The sequence below is a fragment of the Protopterus annectens genome, chromosome 7.part0, assembly GCF_019279795.1.
Source record: "Protopterus annectens isolate FY-2018-M chromosome 7.part0, PAN1.0, whole genome shotgun sequence".
NCBI lineage: Eukaryota > Metazoa > Chordata > Ceratodontiformes > Protopteridae > Protopterus > Protopterus annectens.
This window is the reverse complement of record NC_056739.1, coordinates 1,053,129,915-1,053,148,106: the sequence shown is the minus strand read 5'-3', so window position 1 is coordinate 1,053,148,106 and position 18,192 is coordinate 1,053,129,915. Positions and strand designations below refer to the sequence as shown.

The 18,192-nt window shown below is 42.4% G+C and overlaps 1 protein-coding gene across 6 annotated transcripts in view; it reads left to right on the top strand.

Moving 5' to 3' along the window:
* LOC122806846 (cyclin-dependent kinase 17-like) overlaps window positions 1-18,192 on the top strand; it is a 2,140,137-nt gene that overhangs the window by 1,524,189 nt on the left and 597,756 nt on the right. For all 6 annotated transcript variants that reach the window (XM_044077605.1, XM_044077600.1, XM_044077601.1 and 3 more), the window contains one exon: window positions 14,831-14,945. In XM_044077605.1, coding sequence (XP_043933540.1) covers window positions 14,831-14,945 — 115 coding nt within the window. The remainder of the gene's footprint in view (window positions 1-14,830; window positions 14,946-18,192) is intronic.

The following is an 18,192-nucleotide window of genomic DNA, read 5'->3' as shown; positions in this document are numbered from 1 at the left end:
AGATGGGGAAAAAAGGTTTACACTTCTGCTACTTTGGCTGTGAGGGCTTTAAATTGTCAATTTCATATGCTTAAATATCAGCAATACGTAATGTCACTGCTAAAACAAAAAATGTTGGCAAATTCTGATTGTGCTGAAAATAAGGAAATGCAGGATTTTTTGCATGCAACTGAACAAGTGGGAAAGCATACATTGCAATATGGTTTTGATTCTCTGGAGGCCTCTTGCAGGGCTGCAGTTACAGGTTCTGTCATTAGGAGGCATGCTTAAAGGAACAAAATCTGCCTGATCATGTTAAAGCAAAATTATTAGATGCTCCATTACAGCATGATACTTTATTTGGTACTAAAGCAGAGGAGGTGTTGAAGAAAATGGAGGACAAAGCAAAATATTTGCAAACAGTAAAGGATTTCTTACAGGTACAACCACCCAGATTTAGCAGGAACTGGCCTACTAAGAATTGGACCTTTCCAGTGTCAGACGGGCCACAAAGAGGCAGATACAGATGTCCCAAAGGCAGATCCCAGCCCCAGGGCTCATACAGGCCTAAACAGTGGGGCAATTCTACCTCCAAAAGCGGAGAAGACAAATCACAGCCATACAGGAAACAGTCCCAATGACTTTCCTTTGCCAGCACCAAGCACTTATCTTTTGACAGCCCCCTTAGGGGGAAAACTTGCTCTTTTTTCTCAAAATTGGCACATGATCACCCAGGACAAATGGGTCATAAATATAGTGTCCCAGGGCTACAGGTTCCCCTTTCACACCCTGCCAAGGGCAAAAGGTATGCCAGACCTGCCACACAATCAATGGGCAGAGGCAGAAAAACAAGTTTCATCCCTCATGGACATGAGGGCAATTCAGCAAGTACCACAGCAAGAGCAGGGACAAGGATTTTACTCAAGACTTTTCTTGGTACCCAGAAAGGACAAAGCCTGGAGACCAATACTGGACTTGTCTATTCTAAATACATTTCTGGACGTTCCAAAATTCAAAATTTTGACTCTGCAGCAGCTTCTGCCCATACTGGGCAAGAAGGCTTGGCTTGTAACTTTAGACCTAAGAGGCATACCTGCATGTTCCAATCAGACAATCTTGCCTCAGATTCATAGCTGGCTCAACGCACTACCAATTCTCTGCACTGCCCTTTGGCTTATTTACCGCGCCCAGGGTCTTCACAAAATGCCTGACACCAGTAATTGCGTTTTGCAGACAAAGAGGAATTCAAATATACCCTTACTTGGACGACTGCCTTATTCAAGCAGAGAACAAGGACATTCTACTAAGGCATCTGGCGTTTGTAAAAAGATAATTAATTTGCTTAGGGTACACAGTAAACAAAAAGAAATCAAAGCTAGTACCCTCTCAAGAGATAATATTCCTGGGTGCAAGCTTAAATACAACTGCCCAGATGGCTTATCTCACGCCAGACAAACAAAGGCAACTGACTTCTTACTTCAAAATGTTGGCAACAAAGACCCAGTTATCTGCAAGAAAAATTCTGCAGGCTTTGGGCTTCATGGCATCCTGCATTCTGCTAATTCCATATGCTAGACTGCATATGAGGAAACTGCAATGGTATCTAAAAAGTGTTTGGACTCATTGCCACAGCCTGGAAACATTAATTACCTCCATTCCTTGCCTGCAACAGGAGTTTCAATGGTGGGCACAGGCCTGTCACCACAACAAGGGACAGCCATTCACCCTACCCACAGCCAGGCAGTCAATAACAACAGATGCATCAGATTATGCCTGGGGGGCACACATGGCAGGAAAATGTATTCAGGGCACATAGCCCACAAGCCAAATGCATCTTGATATCAATCAAAAAGAAATGCTGGCTGTTCAGAATGCCCTGACAGCTTTCAAGGTTCTACTTCATCCAGGACAACGACTGATAAGGACGGACAATACTACAGTCATGTGGTACATAAGCAGGGAGGCACACATTCCTACCCCCTCTGCAGACAAGCCATGACTTTGTGAGACAGAGCTTTGACTTATCAAGTACACCTGCAAGCACAATTCCTGCCAGGAAAGAAAAATACTCTGGCAGACGAACTAAGCAGAAACCTCACGGATCCCCACGAGTGGAAACTGGATCCACAAGTCTTCAGCATGATAACAAGGAAATGGGGATGCCCAGACATAGATCTTTTTGCCTCCCCTCACAACTGCCAACTACAGAGATTATGCACAAGGACTTATCACACACAAGCATGGAAAGTGGATGCCCTATCATTCAGCTGGGAAACCCTAACAGTTTATGCCTTTCCACCACTGCCTCTCCTTCCCAAGGTACTCGTAAAAGTCAGACAAGAGAAGCCAAAAATTATTCTGATTGCCCCAGACTGGCCACACCAGCACTGGTACCCAATCCTAAAGAGCTTGTCTCAAGGCCCAGCCTGGACTTTACCTCAAATTCCTCATCTTCTGACTCAACAAAACAATCAGATCCTGCACAGCCAACTCAGAACCTTAAATCTGGCTGAATGGCAAATAATATAGCCACTCAGAACACACCTCTCTCTAAAGCTGTTATGGATGTCATTTTGGAAGCCAGGAGGGCCAGCACCAGAAAATCCTATGCAGAAAAATGGAAGAGATTCTGTACTTGGAACCAGACACAAGGACTTGAACCACTTGTTCCAAATATTCATCAGATTTTACAATACCTAACTGAGATGCTGGACAAAGGCCTATCCTTCTCATCAATTAAGATCCATGCCTCTGCCATTTCAGCTCATTACAATACGGAACTTCCTATTTTCTCACATCCACTGCTAAGGCAGTACCTCAAATCGGCAAAAAACATAAGACCCCCAAGGAGAGCACCGATACCTACATGGGACCTCAACTTTGTCTTGGAAAAGCTCATACTGCCTCCTTTTGAGCCAGCCAATACAGCTGATATAAAATTCATATCATGGAAAACTGCTCTGCTCCTAGCAATAACGTCAGCAAGAAGAGTCTCAGAGTTACAGGCATTAATGGCAGTGGAACCTTTTATCATTTTTCATCCGGACAGGGTTTTTCTAAGGACAAACCCAACATTTATGCCAAAGGTAGTATCTATTGTGGCTCTTAACCAAACCATTAATTTGCCAATATTTTATCCTAATCCCCAGAATAAAGGGGAGTGACTTCTGCACTCTTTGGACATACACAGGCAGCTACGCTTCTACTTGGACAAAACAAAAGCTTTCAGAAAAACTGAGCAACTGTTTGTAGCATATGCTGCAGGATCACAAGGAAAGGCTATCTCAAAGCAGGCTATTTCAAAATGGATAGGACACTGCATTCGTTTCTGCTATGCACAGCATGGCAAGTCAGTGCCTAAGAATATTAGGCCACATTCTACCAGGGCAGCAGCCACTTCAGCAGCCTTTATCAGAGGAGTACCAACCAAGGAAATTTTGGAGGCTGCAACTTGGAGTTCAGTGCACACTTTTACCAAGCGTTATCACTTACCTCTTTACTTTAAATCCAGAGCAGGCTTTGCCACTGCAATTCTGCAGGGCCTCATAGCCACCCATAATCTTACTTAGGCCCAGCCGCCCTACCTCAGCTTTGGGATTCTACCCAAGTGTAATGACTGCAACAGTGAAACACGATGAACATAGTACAGTTGTGTACCTACCATAAAGGTAGATGTTCGAGTGTATTCACTGTTGCAGTCCAGGTTACCCACCCACCATCCCCCTTTCTTTGCTGGGACTTATCTGTACTTCTCTATTCTATACAACCTATGTGGTGTATTTGCTTGTAGATGAAGGTATTGTTTATTTTAGTGTATGCTTTTTATAAGCAATGTTTTTAGCCTACCCTTTTGGAGGCACCTGGCATCTGGGGCAAGAAAAACTGAAGAAAATGGCGTCGGCTGCATCTTGTATACCCCTGGCTCACTGACGTCAGGAAAGAGGCGACAGCAACCGATGCCGGACCAGGACTTTGGAATTCAGGCCGACTGCAGGTAGCCTGCCAGCAGGATAACTCAAGTGTAATGACTGCAACAGTGAATACACTCGAACATCTACATTTATGGTAGGTACACAACTGTACTTTCTTCCTCAGCACAGGCCTTTAGCCATTCCCCCTGATTTAGACATTGTGGATGATGTGTTTTCGGAGTCGAGCTTGACCCTTGACTCCTTTCCTCCGGCTCCCAGTAAGCTTGACAGATACTACAAGGTCCCTGACTCACATAAATTTTTATTTAGAAACCCTGCTGCTGATCCTGAAACTATTTCACATGGTCTAAAGGGAGTTAACGACTCAACAGAAAAAATCCTACCCCGTCTGACAGAGATTCAAGGGCACTGGACAGATGGGGAAAAAAGGTTTGTACATCTGCAACCTTGGTAATCAGGGTCTTAAACTGTCAATTTCATATGCTTAAGTACCAACAACATGTTATGGGATTGCTGAAACAGAAAATTATGTTGATTTCAGAATGTGCAGGAAATAAAGAATTGCAGGAATTATTGCATGCAGCTGAACAAGTTGGAAAGCATACTTTGCAATGTGGTTTTGATTCCTTAGAGGCCTCCTGCAGGGCTGCAGTTGCTGGATATGTGATTAGGATGCATGCCTGGTTAAAGGAACAAAATTTACCTGACTTCTTACAAGTGCAGCCACCAAGATTCAGTAGGTTCATAGGTTCATACTAGGCTATCTGCCCTAGGGCATTTAAAAGCCTAGCCAGAGTGTGTGTGGCTTTCACCACCCCTTAGGATGAGAATACTATACCCATTAGTTTGCTGTGCCTCTGTCCAGCAGTGATACAGAGATGATTCCCGGGATAAACCTACGATCTCCCATCCACTCGTCAAGATTTCTCTTGAACAGATTCAGTGAGGGGCTCTGCCTCACATGGACTGGGATTCTGTTCCATAGTGTTGGGAGTCTCTGGGTGATGAATCTGTCCCTCCAGCATGTCCTATTTATATCCGTGTTGAGGTTTAAGTCTCTTGCTCTCGTGGCTCTGGTGGATTTGGATTTTTTGAGGTGGAGTATGTCCATTAATTCCGGGTTGGACATGGCCTTGTATGTCAGGCACAGATCACCTCTGAGCAGACGGTATGCGACTGAATAGAGCTGGAGTTTCTTCAGTTGGGCATCGTATGACATATGTTTGAGCCTTTATCCTTTTGGTGAGGAACTTTTGGGGTCTTTCCAACTGCTGCAGGTGTCGGGTAAGGTACATTCGAATGGCGTTGTACTCAATCATTGGTCTGATAAGTGAAGAGTACAGGGGTACAATGACCTCTCCTGATCTGGATGTGAATCCCTTCATGATCAGGTGGGCAATGTAGAAGGTCTTCCTAACCACTTTGGCAATGTGAGTGTCAAAAGAGAGGTTACTGTCAACTTGGGTCCCCAGGTCCCTGATAACTTCTTCCGTGTTTAATGGATTACCACCTATGTGGTAATTAGGGGTTACCTTGTTTTTCCCAAAGGGTATGACTATACATTTTTTGGCATTTAGCTTAAGGCCATGGCTCTGGCACCAGTTATCCATTTTTATGAGACCTTTCTGGAGGATGTTTGTGTCTGATGGAGTGTCAATTATGGTGCCCAGTTTGCAGTCATCTGCAAATATTGTCAGCCACAATCCCCCTAGGTTTGCCTGCACTTCAGAAAAATAAATGCCGAACAAGAGGGGGCCCAGGACTGAGCCCTGTGGGACACCGCTCGTGACCGGCTTAGAGTCTGACATGGCACCAGCAACTCTAACCCATATGGGTTTACATCTAAGCTGGTGAGCTTTTCTATGATGCCCGAGTGGGGTATTGTGTCAAACGCTTTTGCTAGGTCAAGGTAGGCTGTGTGAACTGCCTTACCCTCATCAATGGCCTTAGTGACTGTTTCGAAAAAGTTGACCAAGTTCAAGAGGCAGGATCTGCCCTTGACAAAGCCAAATTGGGTAGGATCCAGTGTCTGTAGGTCCCCAATGTCTTTATTTATGAGTTCCATTATGATCCTCTCCATAGCTTTTCAGACAAGGCTCGTCAAGCTTATGGGGCGGTAATTTCCAGGGTCCGTAGAAGCACCGCCTTTGTGGAGTGGGACCACAGTTGCCGTCGCCATTCTTTGGAGTGCGTATCCTGTAGTAAGGCTAAGATTAAACAGCAGCCTTATGTGTGGGTTTAGTTCCTCATTGAGTTCGTGTAGCACACAACCGGGGACACCGTCCGGTCCCATTGATGCTGTGTTTTTTGCTTTAGAGAGCAGCTCTCACCTCGGCATCTGAGATGTATGGGAGGCTAGACTCTGGTGGGATAGATATTTCTCCTTTTGGGAGGGAAGGAGGGGAGAAATTTGCACTGAACCTGTCTGCCAGTATGTTGGCAATGTCTGTGGGTTCAGTGATTGTTTTATCATTTTGAACTAATTCTGAGCATATCTAGAGTTTCCACCCAGGTTTCTAACATAGCTAAAGAAGGCTTTATGATTGTCTTTTGTGTCATTAGCGATTTTTCTCTCAAAGTTGGCCTTGGATGATTTTATGAGTGATTGTAGTTTTTTGCTAGTATTGATCAGAGATGCCTTCCCATTTAGGGATTTTGCTCTGTCATGTAGTAGCTTTCTCCTCTTGTTGTAGAGTTTGTTTATGGCTGGAGTCCACCAGACCGGGCGCCTGCCTTTGGTGGAAAGGGTCTTGATTTTATTAGGGATTGCTTGATCCATACATTCCTGGAGGTGCTCGTAGAAGGCATTTGTAAGGGTTTCAGCAGCGTGGGTTGTGGTTTCCACTGGCTAGGGGGCCTTGAAGGATAACACTCCAGTCTTAAGAAGTGTGAAGTTTGCTTTTGAGAAGTTCTTCACTGTGGTCTTTTTTGCTGGGGGTGGGGCGGAAATGTGGATCTCCAGTGAGATTAATTTATGGTCTGATCTCACCAATGAGGGATATACTTCCGGTGTGGAGCATTTTGTCCCCATGTTTGTGATGATCAGGTCTAGTATATTTTCTCCTCTTGTGGGAATGGTGACTAGTTGTTCCATAGCATTTGAGTTTATGAACTCAAGGAACCTTTGGGCTAGGGTGTTGGGGCTTGAGTAATGTTCCCAGTAGACACTGTCCTGCAAAAAACTGGTTCTTTCCTGTGTCAGACAGAGCTCAAAGGGGCAAATCCAGGCGCCCTAAGGGTTCCAGATACCAGGCGCAAGATTCATACAGGTCAAAGCAATGGGGCGCTTCCACCTCCAAATCTGGAGGAGATAAGGGGCAAACCTATAGAAAGCAATCCCAATTACTTCCCTCTGCCTACACCAAGCACTTATCTTTTGGCAGCACCCATAGGGAGAAAACTAGCACTTTGTGCTAAAAAAATTGCCAGTTAATAACCCAGGACAAGTGGGTACTAAACATCGTATCACAGGGATACAGATTTCATTTCCACACACTGCCAATGGCAAATGGTTGGCCAGATCTGCCAAAAAATCAGTGGGCAGAGGCACAGGAACAGGTTATGTCCCTCATGGATATGGGGGCCATTCAGACAGTACCAGAACAGGAAAAAGGACAAAGTTTTTACTCGACTGTTCTTGGTACCCAGAAAGGACAAGGCCTGGCGGGCCAATACTGGATTTATTGATTTTGAACATATACCTGGACATTCCAAAATTCAAAATGCTGACTTTGCAGCAGCTTCTGCCCATGCTGGGCAAGAATACTTGGCTGGTGACTTTAGACCTAAACGAGGCATACCTGCATGTCCCAATAGACAATCGTGCAGAAGATACCTCAGATTCAAGGCTGGCTTAATGCATTACCAATTCTCTGCACTGCCCTTTGGCTTATCTACTGCACCCAGGGTCTTTGCAAAGTGCCTGGCACCAGTACTTGCATTTTGCAGACAAAGAAGTATACAGATATATCCTTACTTGGACGACTGTCTCATTCAAGCAGAGAACAAGGACATTCTTCTTCGACATCTGGCGTTTGTGAAAAGGCTTCTAACATGCCATCACAACTGGTACCCTCTCAAAAGATAACATTCCTGGGTGCAAGCTTGAATACAACTGTCCAGATGGCTTACTTCATGCCAGACAAACAAAGGCAACTGACTACTTACTTCAAACTCTGATGGCAACAAAACCCCAGTCTTCTGCAAGCCAAATTCTGCAGGCTGTGGGCTTCGTGGCATCCTGCATACTGCTGCTTCCATATGCAAGACTGCATATGAGGAAACTTCAATGGTACCTAAAAAGTTTATGGAGTCAACATTCTCACAGTCTGGAAACAATGATTCCTCTCATTCCCTGCCTGCAGCAGGAGTTTCTATGGTGGGCAAAGGCATGTCACCAAAACATTGGACTGCCATTCATTCTACCCCCTGCCAGCCAAACCATCACAACAGACTCATCAGATTATGCCTGGGGGGCCCACATGGCAGGAAGATGCATAGGGCATATGGTCACCAAAAGAAATGCATCTGCATATCAACCAGAAAGAGATGCTAGCTGTTCAAAATGCCCTAACAGCCTTCAAGTATTACTTCATCCAGGACAAGTACTGATAAAGACGGACAACACCACAGTCATGTGGTATATAAACAAGCAAGGGGGCACACACTCATACCCACTCTGCAGATTAGTCATGACACTGTGGAACACAGCTTTGACCTACGAAATACATCTTCAAGCACAATTCCTGCCAGGAAAACAAAACACTCTGGCAGACTATTTAAGCAGAAACCTTATGGACCCTCACGAGTGGAAACTAAATTCACAAGTCTTCAGCATGATAACAGAGAAATGGGGGAGCCCAGACATAGATCTATTTACCTCTCCTTAAAATTATCAATTGAAAAGATTCTGCACAAGGACTTATCACAGACAAGTATGGAAAGTGGACTCCCTATCCTTCAGTTGGAACAACCTCTCAGTTTATGCCTTTCCTCCGCCGCCTCTTCTCCCCAAGGTCCTCCTAAAAGTCAGACAAGAGAAACCAAAGATGATACTAATTGCCCCAGACTGGCCCCGCCAATACTGGTACCCAGTCCTAAGGAACTTGTCTCAATACCCAGCTTGGACCTTGCCTCTAAGACCACAACTACTGTCCCAGCAAAACAATCAGATCCTGCACTATCAACTACAGACTCTGAACCTGGCAGCATGGCTGATCATGTAGTCATACAAACAACACCTCTCAGTAAAGCTGTGATGGATGTCATTTTGGAAGCCAGAAGGCCTAGTACTAGAAAATCCTATGCTGACAAATGGAAGAGATTCTGTGCTTGGAATCAAACACAAGGAACTGATACAGCAGACCCAAATATTCCTCAGATATTGCAATACTTAACTGAGATGCTTGACAAAGGCCTATCTTTCTCATCAGTTAAAATCCATGCTTCTGCCATTTCGGCTCATTACAATACAGAGCCACAAATCTTTTCTCATCCTTTACTAAAGCAGTATCTTAGAGAAGCCAAAAATGTAAGGCCTCCTAGAAGATCACCATTGCCTGCATGGGACCTCAATTCTGTGTTGGAAAAGCTCACCCTGCCTCCATTTGAACCAGCTGCTACCGCTGATATAAAGTTCTTATCATGGAAAACAGCTCTGCTTTTAGCAATTACTTCCGCAAGAAGAGTTTCAGAGCTACAAGCCCTCATGGCTATCGAGCCTTTTATCATATTTTACCCAGACAGGGTATCCCTGAGGACAAATCCTACTTTTTTATAAGGTGGTTTCCAGTCTGACTCTTAACCAAAACAGTTCATCTACTAACCTTTTATCCAAATCCACAGAACAAGGGCGAGAGAATTCTGCTTTCCTTGGACGTACACAGACAACTAAGATTCTACTTAAGCAGGACTAAAGCTCTAAGAAAATCTGAACAATTACTAGTGACATGCAGCAGGATCAGAGGGAAAGGCTATTTCAAAGCAGACAATTTCAAAGTGGATAAGCCACTACATCCGTTTCTGCTACTTACACCATGGTAAACCTGTGTCCAAGGGCATTAGGTCTCATTCAACCAGAGCTGCAGCTACTTCAGCAGCCTTTCCTAAGGGGAGTACCAACAAAAGACATTCTAAAGGCTGCTACTTGGAGTTCTGTTCACACCTTTACACCTTTACAAAGCATTATCATTTGCCTCTTTACTCTAAATCCAGAGCAGGCTTTGCCACTGCAGTTCTGCAGGGCCTTATAACCACTCCTAATGCTGTTTAGCTCCACCCCCCAACCACAGCTTTGGGATTCTACCCAAATGTAATGACTGCAAAAGTGAAACACGAAGAACATTTCACAGTTGTGTCCACTTACCATAAATGTAGATGTTCAAGTGTATTCGTTGTTGCAGTCCAGGTTACCCTCCCGCCATCCCCCTGTCCTTCTGGAGTTTATCTTTCCTTCTCTATCTTCTACAACTTATGTGGTGTATTTGCTTGTAGATGAAGGTAAAATTTCTATTGATCCATGTGTATATACATATATATATATATATATATATATATATATATATATATATATATATATAAATTGCTACCTTTTGGGGACTCCTGACATCGGGGGCAAGAAAAACTAAAGAAAATGGCGTTGGCTGCATATTTTATACCCCTGACGACCTGATGTCATGGAAGAAGAGACAGCAACCGACTCAGGACCCAATACTTTGGAATTCAGGCCGACTGAGGGCAACCTGCCAGCAGATTACCCCAAATGTAATGACTGCAACAGTGAATACACTCGAAAATCTACATTTATGGTAATTGTACACAGCTGTACTTTTCATATAGTCCATGAAACATAAAATATTACTCTGGCTATTTTTTGTACTTCATCCTGTTTTCATGCACCATAATAACCAAATTCTATTATGTCCATATTTATTTGCTAAATGTTATCAAACTTTTCACCCTGTTATGTTCACATATTTCTTTCCACAAATTAACTATCACATTTTAAAAATACATGCTCAGTAGTCTCAATCTGTCCACATTTTTTTTTTTTTTTTTACATATTTTGTCTTGCTTTTTGTATGTATGTATGAGCAGGGAAAGTCCCTCTGTGCCCTGGCCAAATTTTCTGTAGTCTGTATGAATATCACCTCAGATCTCCCTGAAAAGAGGCCTTTTGGCCTAGTGGGACTAACCCGGTTAATAAATTGTAAATAAAAATGAGTGGGAATGCACACAATATGAATGTGAAACAAGAATACAGAAAACAGCTATTTGTTACATGACCTATGGACAGGCAAAGTGCTCCAGTTCACAGTAAATGAAACTGGATCATTGTAATCTCTTGTGGTCAGCACTAGTAATTGCAAGAAATGTTGGAAACAAATGGAAAGCAATTCATTGCCCACAGTTGATGGAATTCTTGGTGGTGGTTGAGCATGTAATAAGCAAAGAAATGAGGGCTAGAACATTGCAATCAAATAGTGAGAGTGGATGCAAATGTGTGAATTAAAGTACGATTTTAGAGACATGGGATTCATTAAGTAGAAGCTAATTGATAGTAATTGTACAAGATTAATAAATGAGAACATCAGGAAGAGTTTTAAAATGCATATAGACACAAAGTCTATTCTAACTAAAGTGTGTAGTTGGATTTTAGATTATGACATTTTAAAGAAACTGGTTTTATGAAGAAGATTTAAACTTTGGAAAATTAAAAATGAAAATCTGTGTAAGTGATGAATTTATATGAATATTAAAAAAACTGTCAATGAAATGTTTAACAAATGTGGTAACAGCCCAGCTTCACAAAGAGATTTGACAGCTAATGCACCACCCTGCAGAACTGACTCTGTTTCACAGAGGGCTAGAGCACCAATTACAATTCAGGTGAGTGAGGTTCGATTAGCAATCCCAACACTAGATGAGCCAGGCAGGAAGATGGAAGTAATGACTTGTTATGGATTACTGTTATCTCCCAGGAAAGGGGGGAGGTTGAGTGCATACAGGAGATGCACTGGGTGGTGAGATTGTCCTGATTAGGGTTTCCAACTTTTCATGTCAAAAATTCTGGACATGTACATGAAAGGAAAATGCGGTACCCCCCACGCATGTGGTACACCCCCCCCCCCCCATACACACACACACACACACACACACACACACACACACACACACACACACGCAGCCATTCCGGTGTCCCATTACTTGGCTATCTCGACATTTCTCCTAAGTTGCCATAAATACTGTTCAAAACTCTGTGTGCATACTGTTTTCGGCTTTACTTCTACAATGATTACAGATACTTGGATTTAATGTAAAACTTTTATTTCGAATTTTACAGCACAAACACTAATAGCCATTTGCTAAACAAGCAGTACAGTCTCTCATAAACAGACATAGCTTTAATACTTCTTTGCCTTTAAAACTCACATTCACTGAAACAGCATTGAAACCTACATTCAAAGAAAATACATTTGGCCAGTGGTGGATTAAGTTTACCTTTGGGTTTTTTCAAATCCTAGGCCCCTTGCACACATTTTTAAAGCCAAGCAAAAGTTCTTTGACTTGCCTTCCTGATTGTATTAAATTTTAATACATACTAACAGCTAGCTGACGTGAATTAGCAGCCATCACAACTTTAAGACTGGTACGCTCATGCTCATGTAGAATCTCTAATGAAACAAAACTGGCATATTACTGATATACTTAAATAGCATATATATTGCCAGGCTGTGGCAACACAATCCTCTAAAATGTTGGATATGTTAACCGTATGAAAATGGCCATATGTTAGTTCCCTTAAACCAATTCACACTAAAAATCCAGAGAGTTCTAATAGGGTACTTGAGTACAGAACACCCACATACATACTGTTCCAGATGGCTATGCATGCCCCTTTAGAGAGGGTACATCAGATGTGACAGTGAAGTCTTCACATAAATAATATAGCCATATTGCTCTTTGACAGACACTGCTGCCCAGCAAGCCTCATCAGTAATCAGGCAGAAGTAATACTATAGGTGCTATTTTCATATATCAACTACCCCTCAACAATGGTAGATACTTTTCTGTACACTTCTGATTTCTCATTGATAAGCAAATGAAAAACATATAACGTTCAGCTTGCAGCTTTTAGACACACACACAAACACATTGCCCTCAACAAGCCTTATTATTTTTGACAGTGATGATGTGATGACAGTAACAGCACCACTTGTTAGACTGTGTGTTAAATTTATAGTTGTAAACATTTTGCCAGTAAGCATTGAAACAAAACACATGAACCAAATGACAAAACTGCCCAATTCAGAACATTTCAACCATAAATGGCCACTCATACTTATGTCATTAAAATCCACCAATATCAGTCAATATGCACAATCTCTGCAGAAGTAAAACATCATCTAAATAATTCCACATTAAAGAGATCTGCAACTAATGAAAAGTTGCTGCTAGCAAACAATTTTATATTTCAGTGTTTCATCTGCAAATCAATGCATGCTGCCCTTGAAGAATTGATTGCCTATGTTACGTTAAAAAATGGTAAGCTGCCGGTAATATTGCAATAGGAAATGGATGGCAAACTGAAAACAGGTGCATAGTTACTACTAGGCATCATAGGAGGACATACTCAGGACTGCAGCACCCTGCCCCATTAAAATACAACACAGTATGAGCTGGGGGGGGGGGGACGAAACTTGCATGTGCCACAGTGTTGGATTAGAGAAAACTCAGAGGAAACACCAGCCGAACTCGTGCTTTGCCTGGGGCTTTTCAGCATACAGTCCGTCATCTTTATAATTCAAATTCCGCTCGCGCAGAAGACAGTGAGTAGACAGACGTAAACAGTCGCAACTCGCAAAGACACTGTTTTCGTCATCTGCAAATGGCCGCAAAGGGTGTTCTTAAAGAACGCCCCTAAAAAAAAAAAAAAATGTAATTTTTTAAACTAAACGAAAATGTGCACAGTGCGCCATTTTTTCCGGACAACACAGGCATTTTCCGTTCTTCCGGACAGTGTCCCTTAATTCTGGACAGTCCGGAAGAATTCTGGACAGTTGGCAACCCTAGTCCTGATGGAGACTAGAGTGTCCACCACTCATGCTGTTCGTGACAGCATTTATTAGAGGAATGCCCCTTGGGGAAGTGAGGGGATATCCTCTCCAGATGCTGCATTGCACATCCCTTCTTCTGGCTGGGTAAGGCTGAGGTTAAAGCCAGGGAGAACATGGAAAAACCACAAACCACCCCTGATTTCTGCCTGGATGATGACCTCCTTATCAGCTGTTGTGTAGTAACAATTGTATACATTTTTTTTTGCTTTGTTTTTTTTTTGACTGACAGCATGAGAAGGAGACCTTTCCCCTCTTTGCGAAAGTAGTTCTTTTCTTATCTCTTGTACTTGGAAGATTTGAGTTGGAATGTTGACTTTAAGTAGCTCGTATAGTTAGTTAGTTTAACTTTTAAGTCAGTTTCTTTGCGACAGCTTCCTGTGATATTCTCATCTGAACAGATTGTTCTGATTTTTATTCATTGTGTTGAGCAAGTTGATAAATAGCTGAGTAAGTACAGTTAGTAGTATTCTGAAGAAGACAATGGTTCAAAAACAGAAACTGTAAAATTCTAAAAGCAAATTGCGAAGTACCTAGTATTACAAAACATTTTTTTAATATACTTTGTACAGAAATTCCATTAATATAATCACAGAATAAGATGCACTGCATGTGTTACAGTTTTTTGACACTGTTGGTTTAAACTGCTCCTTTCAGAACCCTGTCTGTAAATAGAAGTATTAAAAGTCAAACAGGCTTCCTTTGGAAATCATGTGAAAAGATGGTCACCAGAGAGGCAAACTTAATGTAATTGCATTTTGACTTTGTGCCCTGAAAGCATGAACTTTTGTTATATTTGTTTCCAAGGGCACATATGCAACTGTATACAAGGGAAGAAGCAAACTCACAGATAATCTTGTAGCATTAAAGGAAATTCGGTTAGAACATGAAGAGGGAGCCCCCTGCACAGCTATCAGAGAAGGTAGGACCTTTTCATTTTTAGATTGTGTTTAAGCTGATTGTTGCTGACCATATTATGTGTATGAGAATGCCACAAAAGTGCGTCATCTCAATGTCCTATCAGACCTTGTATAGATGACAGTGTTACTCCTGGTAGCCAGTTTGAAATGTCTTTATGGACTACATTAAAATAGTTGCAAATTTCTTTTACTTTAAATTTAACCACTTGGATGGTGCTTGTTGTTAGAATTTTTGATCAGAAGACCACTACACTTGATCTTGACCAAAAGGCCAAGAAACATATCAGTATGTTGGACAAAAAAGTAGTGACCCTGAGGTTACTAATGACAGCCTACTCACATGAACTGTAACAGCATGCTTAGCAAGGGCTTCTTGGTTTTCTTTTCATGTTTCATGTGATACTTGTTATAAGGAAGTTCATCTGTAAGGCTGTAGAAATGCAGGTTTCCATTTTATAGCCATACATTATACTTGTGCATAACTCTATACACTTATGATTTGCTGTAGAGTTGAATCTGACTGTTATAAAGAACCCATGAAAAACTACCACCATCCATAATGACATGGACAAACAGCATAATGCCAGACACAAACTAACCAAAATTACCTTGCTAAACATAAGTTGATTCAGGCATCAGAAATGCTAATAAAATAATGCAGGGGAGACTCCCCACCCCAAAACTAATGTACTGTATCACTAAGACTGCACTTGATTTGAGGAAGTAAGGTATATCATTTTGCTGCAATACCAGGCATTCACTTTTCTTCCAAAATGGTTTGACCTTGGATGTGGAATAGTTTAGCATGGGTGGTGGGTGTGTTGAGGAAATGCTGTCTCTTCTCCAGCTAAACTCAAGTAACATGTGGCAGTGTTTTCTTCGCCTGACTGTTTGTATTCCTTTCTATATTTTGCACATTACTGAAGTAACATATAATGTAAGCTTTGTTTTGTCTCTTTGGTGCAGTCGATTATAGTAGTATACTTTGGTGTTTCATATTTTGTATTTACTCCAGTTTATACCCTGGCAGAGTGCTATGGTGCTTAAGTTTTTAGTATAAAAATTTATTTTTTCTCTTTAAACTGTAGCAAACTTTTCGCTACAAATGTAGCGAGTAGTTGCTGCTGCTTATACACTGCATGAAGTGCTATAGTGCTCCGGTTTTAGTTAAGGAGGAATTTTTTTTTTTGCTATGATGTACAGTTTAGATGATACACAGAGTACTACAGTGCACAGGTTTGACTGCAAATGCAGTACCAGCTTTTAATAGCTGGTAATGCACTGAAGAGAGATTTGGATTGTCCGATCACTCCCCCCCCTCCAACACATTTTGCACCCAAGGCAGTTGCGCCTTTCACTCCGCTCTAGCTATGCTACTGTGTGCATGTGTGTAAAATTGCAATAATGTAGAATAATGCCCAATGGGAAATGGCCACCTGTACAAATTACAAAGAACTTGCATGAAACAAACAAGGCCTATATATACAGTTATGCAGCCTGCATGACAAAGTTTTGACATTGAGAAGTGCAAACATCAGTGCATGACTTTTAAAGAAGGCAGCAAAAATTGAAATTCGTTTAACTCTTATTATATTGTTTTTGATAATCTCAATCCACCTCTGCTATCTGAATTATAGTCCCTCCTAGTCAGCCTATGGCCACATGTTGTGGACCATATATATGCCAGTTGGCTTGGAGGGCATTGATCAACAGGCAGTTGGGGGTAATGCACATAAAAAAACTGACCTTTGGTCCAAGGTGCTTTGTTAGCAAATAACTTTATGAACACCCTTGCATTTGAATATGGTTTTCACTGTGGACATTTCTTGACTGTGCTTGTCCAGATCAAGAACTATTCCTCCCCATCGTTCCCCACCAACTATGTCCGTCATACACTACATGAGCAGGAGGGGCTATCATTCAGGCAGCTGAGACGGTTTGAGATTTTACATTTTGATCCATAATCCCCACATGCACCTGGAAAAGCACCAGGGAGGAGACATAAAAATGAGATGACCCAAAGGGGTTGATGTTCTTCGTCTTCCCTTGCTGCAGTCCTGACAATTGGGTATAGTCCGCGTCCCAGTCGGCCCGAATACCAGAGTATAAGGCTGACGTCGGTCATGGCGCCTTAGACTGACGTCAGTACGTCAGGGTACTAATGCGCATGACCGACGTCATTTCCTCAGTCTTTTTTGCCGCATGGTCCGATGCAGAAGCAATTTTGCGAGTGCAGGTTGGCGTTCTGAGATTTTCCGAAACCGGAGTTTCAGACCGAATACAGAGTTGGCTAAGTAACCCGTTGGGAACATTTTGGTTTTTCTTGCCTCAGTATTTAACCGGATGTCAGAAAAAGTGAATAACTGTATTTCTTGTGGGAAGCAGATACCGCATAGGGATTATCATACATTGTGTATACCTTGTTTAGGGCCTGAGCACGACATTGTTGGTTGCCGCTCTTGTGCTAGATTTAACAAGCGCACTATTAAGAGGAGGCTTGATTGTGCTAGGTTAGTGTTTGGGAAGCGTTGCAATTATACTATGCCGTCGGATGCTACGACGCCTGCTTCAACTAAGAAGCCCAAGGACAAAACAGTGAAGTCTATGGGTGAGGAACCGGCAGTCCCGGACGCCGGTCCTTTAGAAGGCTCAGGGAGCCAGAGGTTTTGCCAGGAGTCTCTATGGAGTCTCAGGCAGATACTTTACTGTTACAGGATGTGCCCTCTCAGGAGGTAGGCCAGGCTGAGGGGCTTCTCAGGTAACTGTTCTTCCCTCTCTTCCCAAGGTAGTTAGGGCCTCTCCTTCTGTTGCCAAAGCTTCTTTTAGAGGAAGGCCAAGTTCAGTTTCTGTAGGGGCTTCTCCTAGCATTTCGGCTCTGTGCCTAAGAAACATATGCTTAAAATGGCAGAAGATTTGATTACTCTGATTAGAGGTTCTATGCCCCACCTGATAAGAGGCCTAGGGTGGAACAGGAGTTTGATAGTTTTGAACAGTGTTCACAGGCTTCAGAGTCTTCTGTGGAAGACTTGCAAGAGTTTCCTACTTATTCTGATTCTGATGTGGATGATTCCACTCCTTCAGCTTCTCCTCCTGAGGATTTTTCATTTTCAGAGACTCTTCACTCCATGAGGGAGCACTTTAAATGGGAAGGCCAAGATTACTCTGACTCCAGAAAAGGCTTAGGGAATTCTTGTTTTGCCCCAGCATAGGCCCTTAGCTATTCCTCCTGTGTTGAATGTGGTGGAGGAT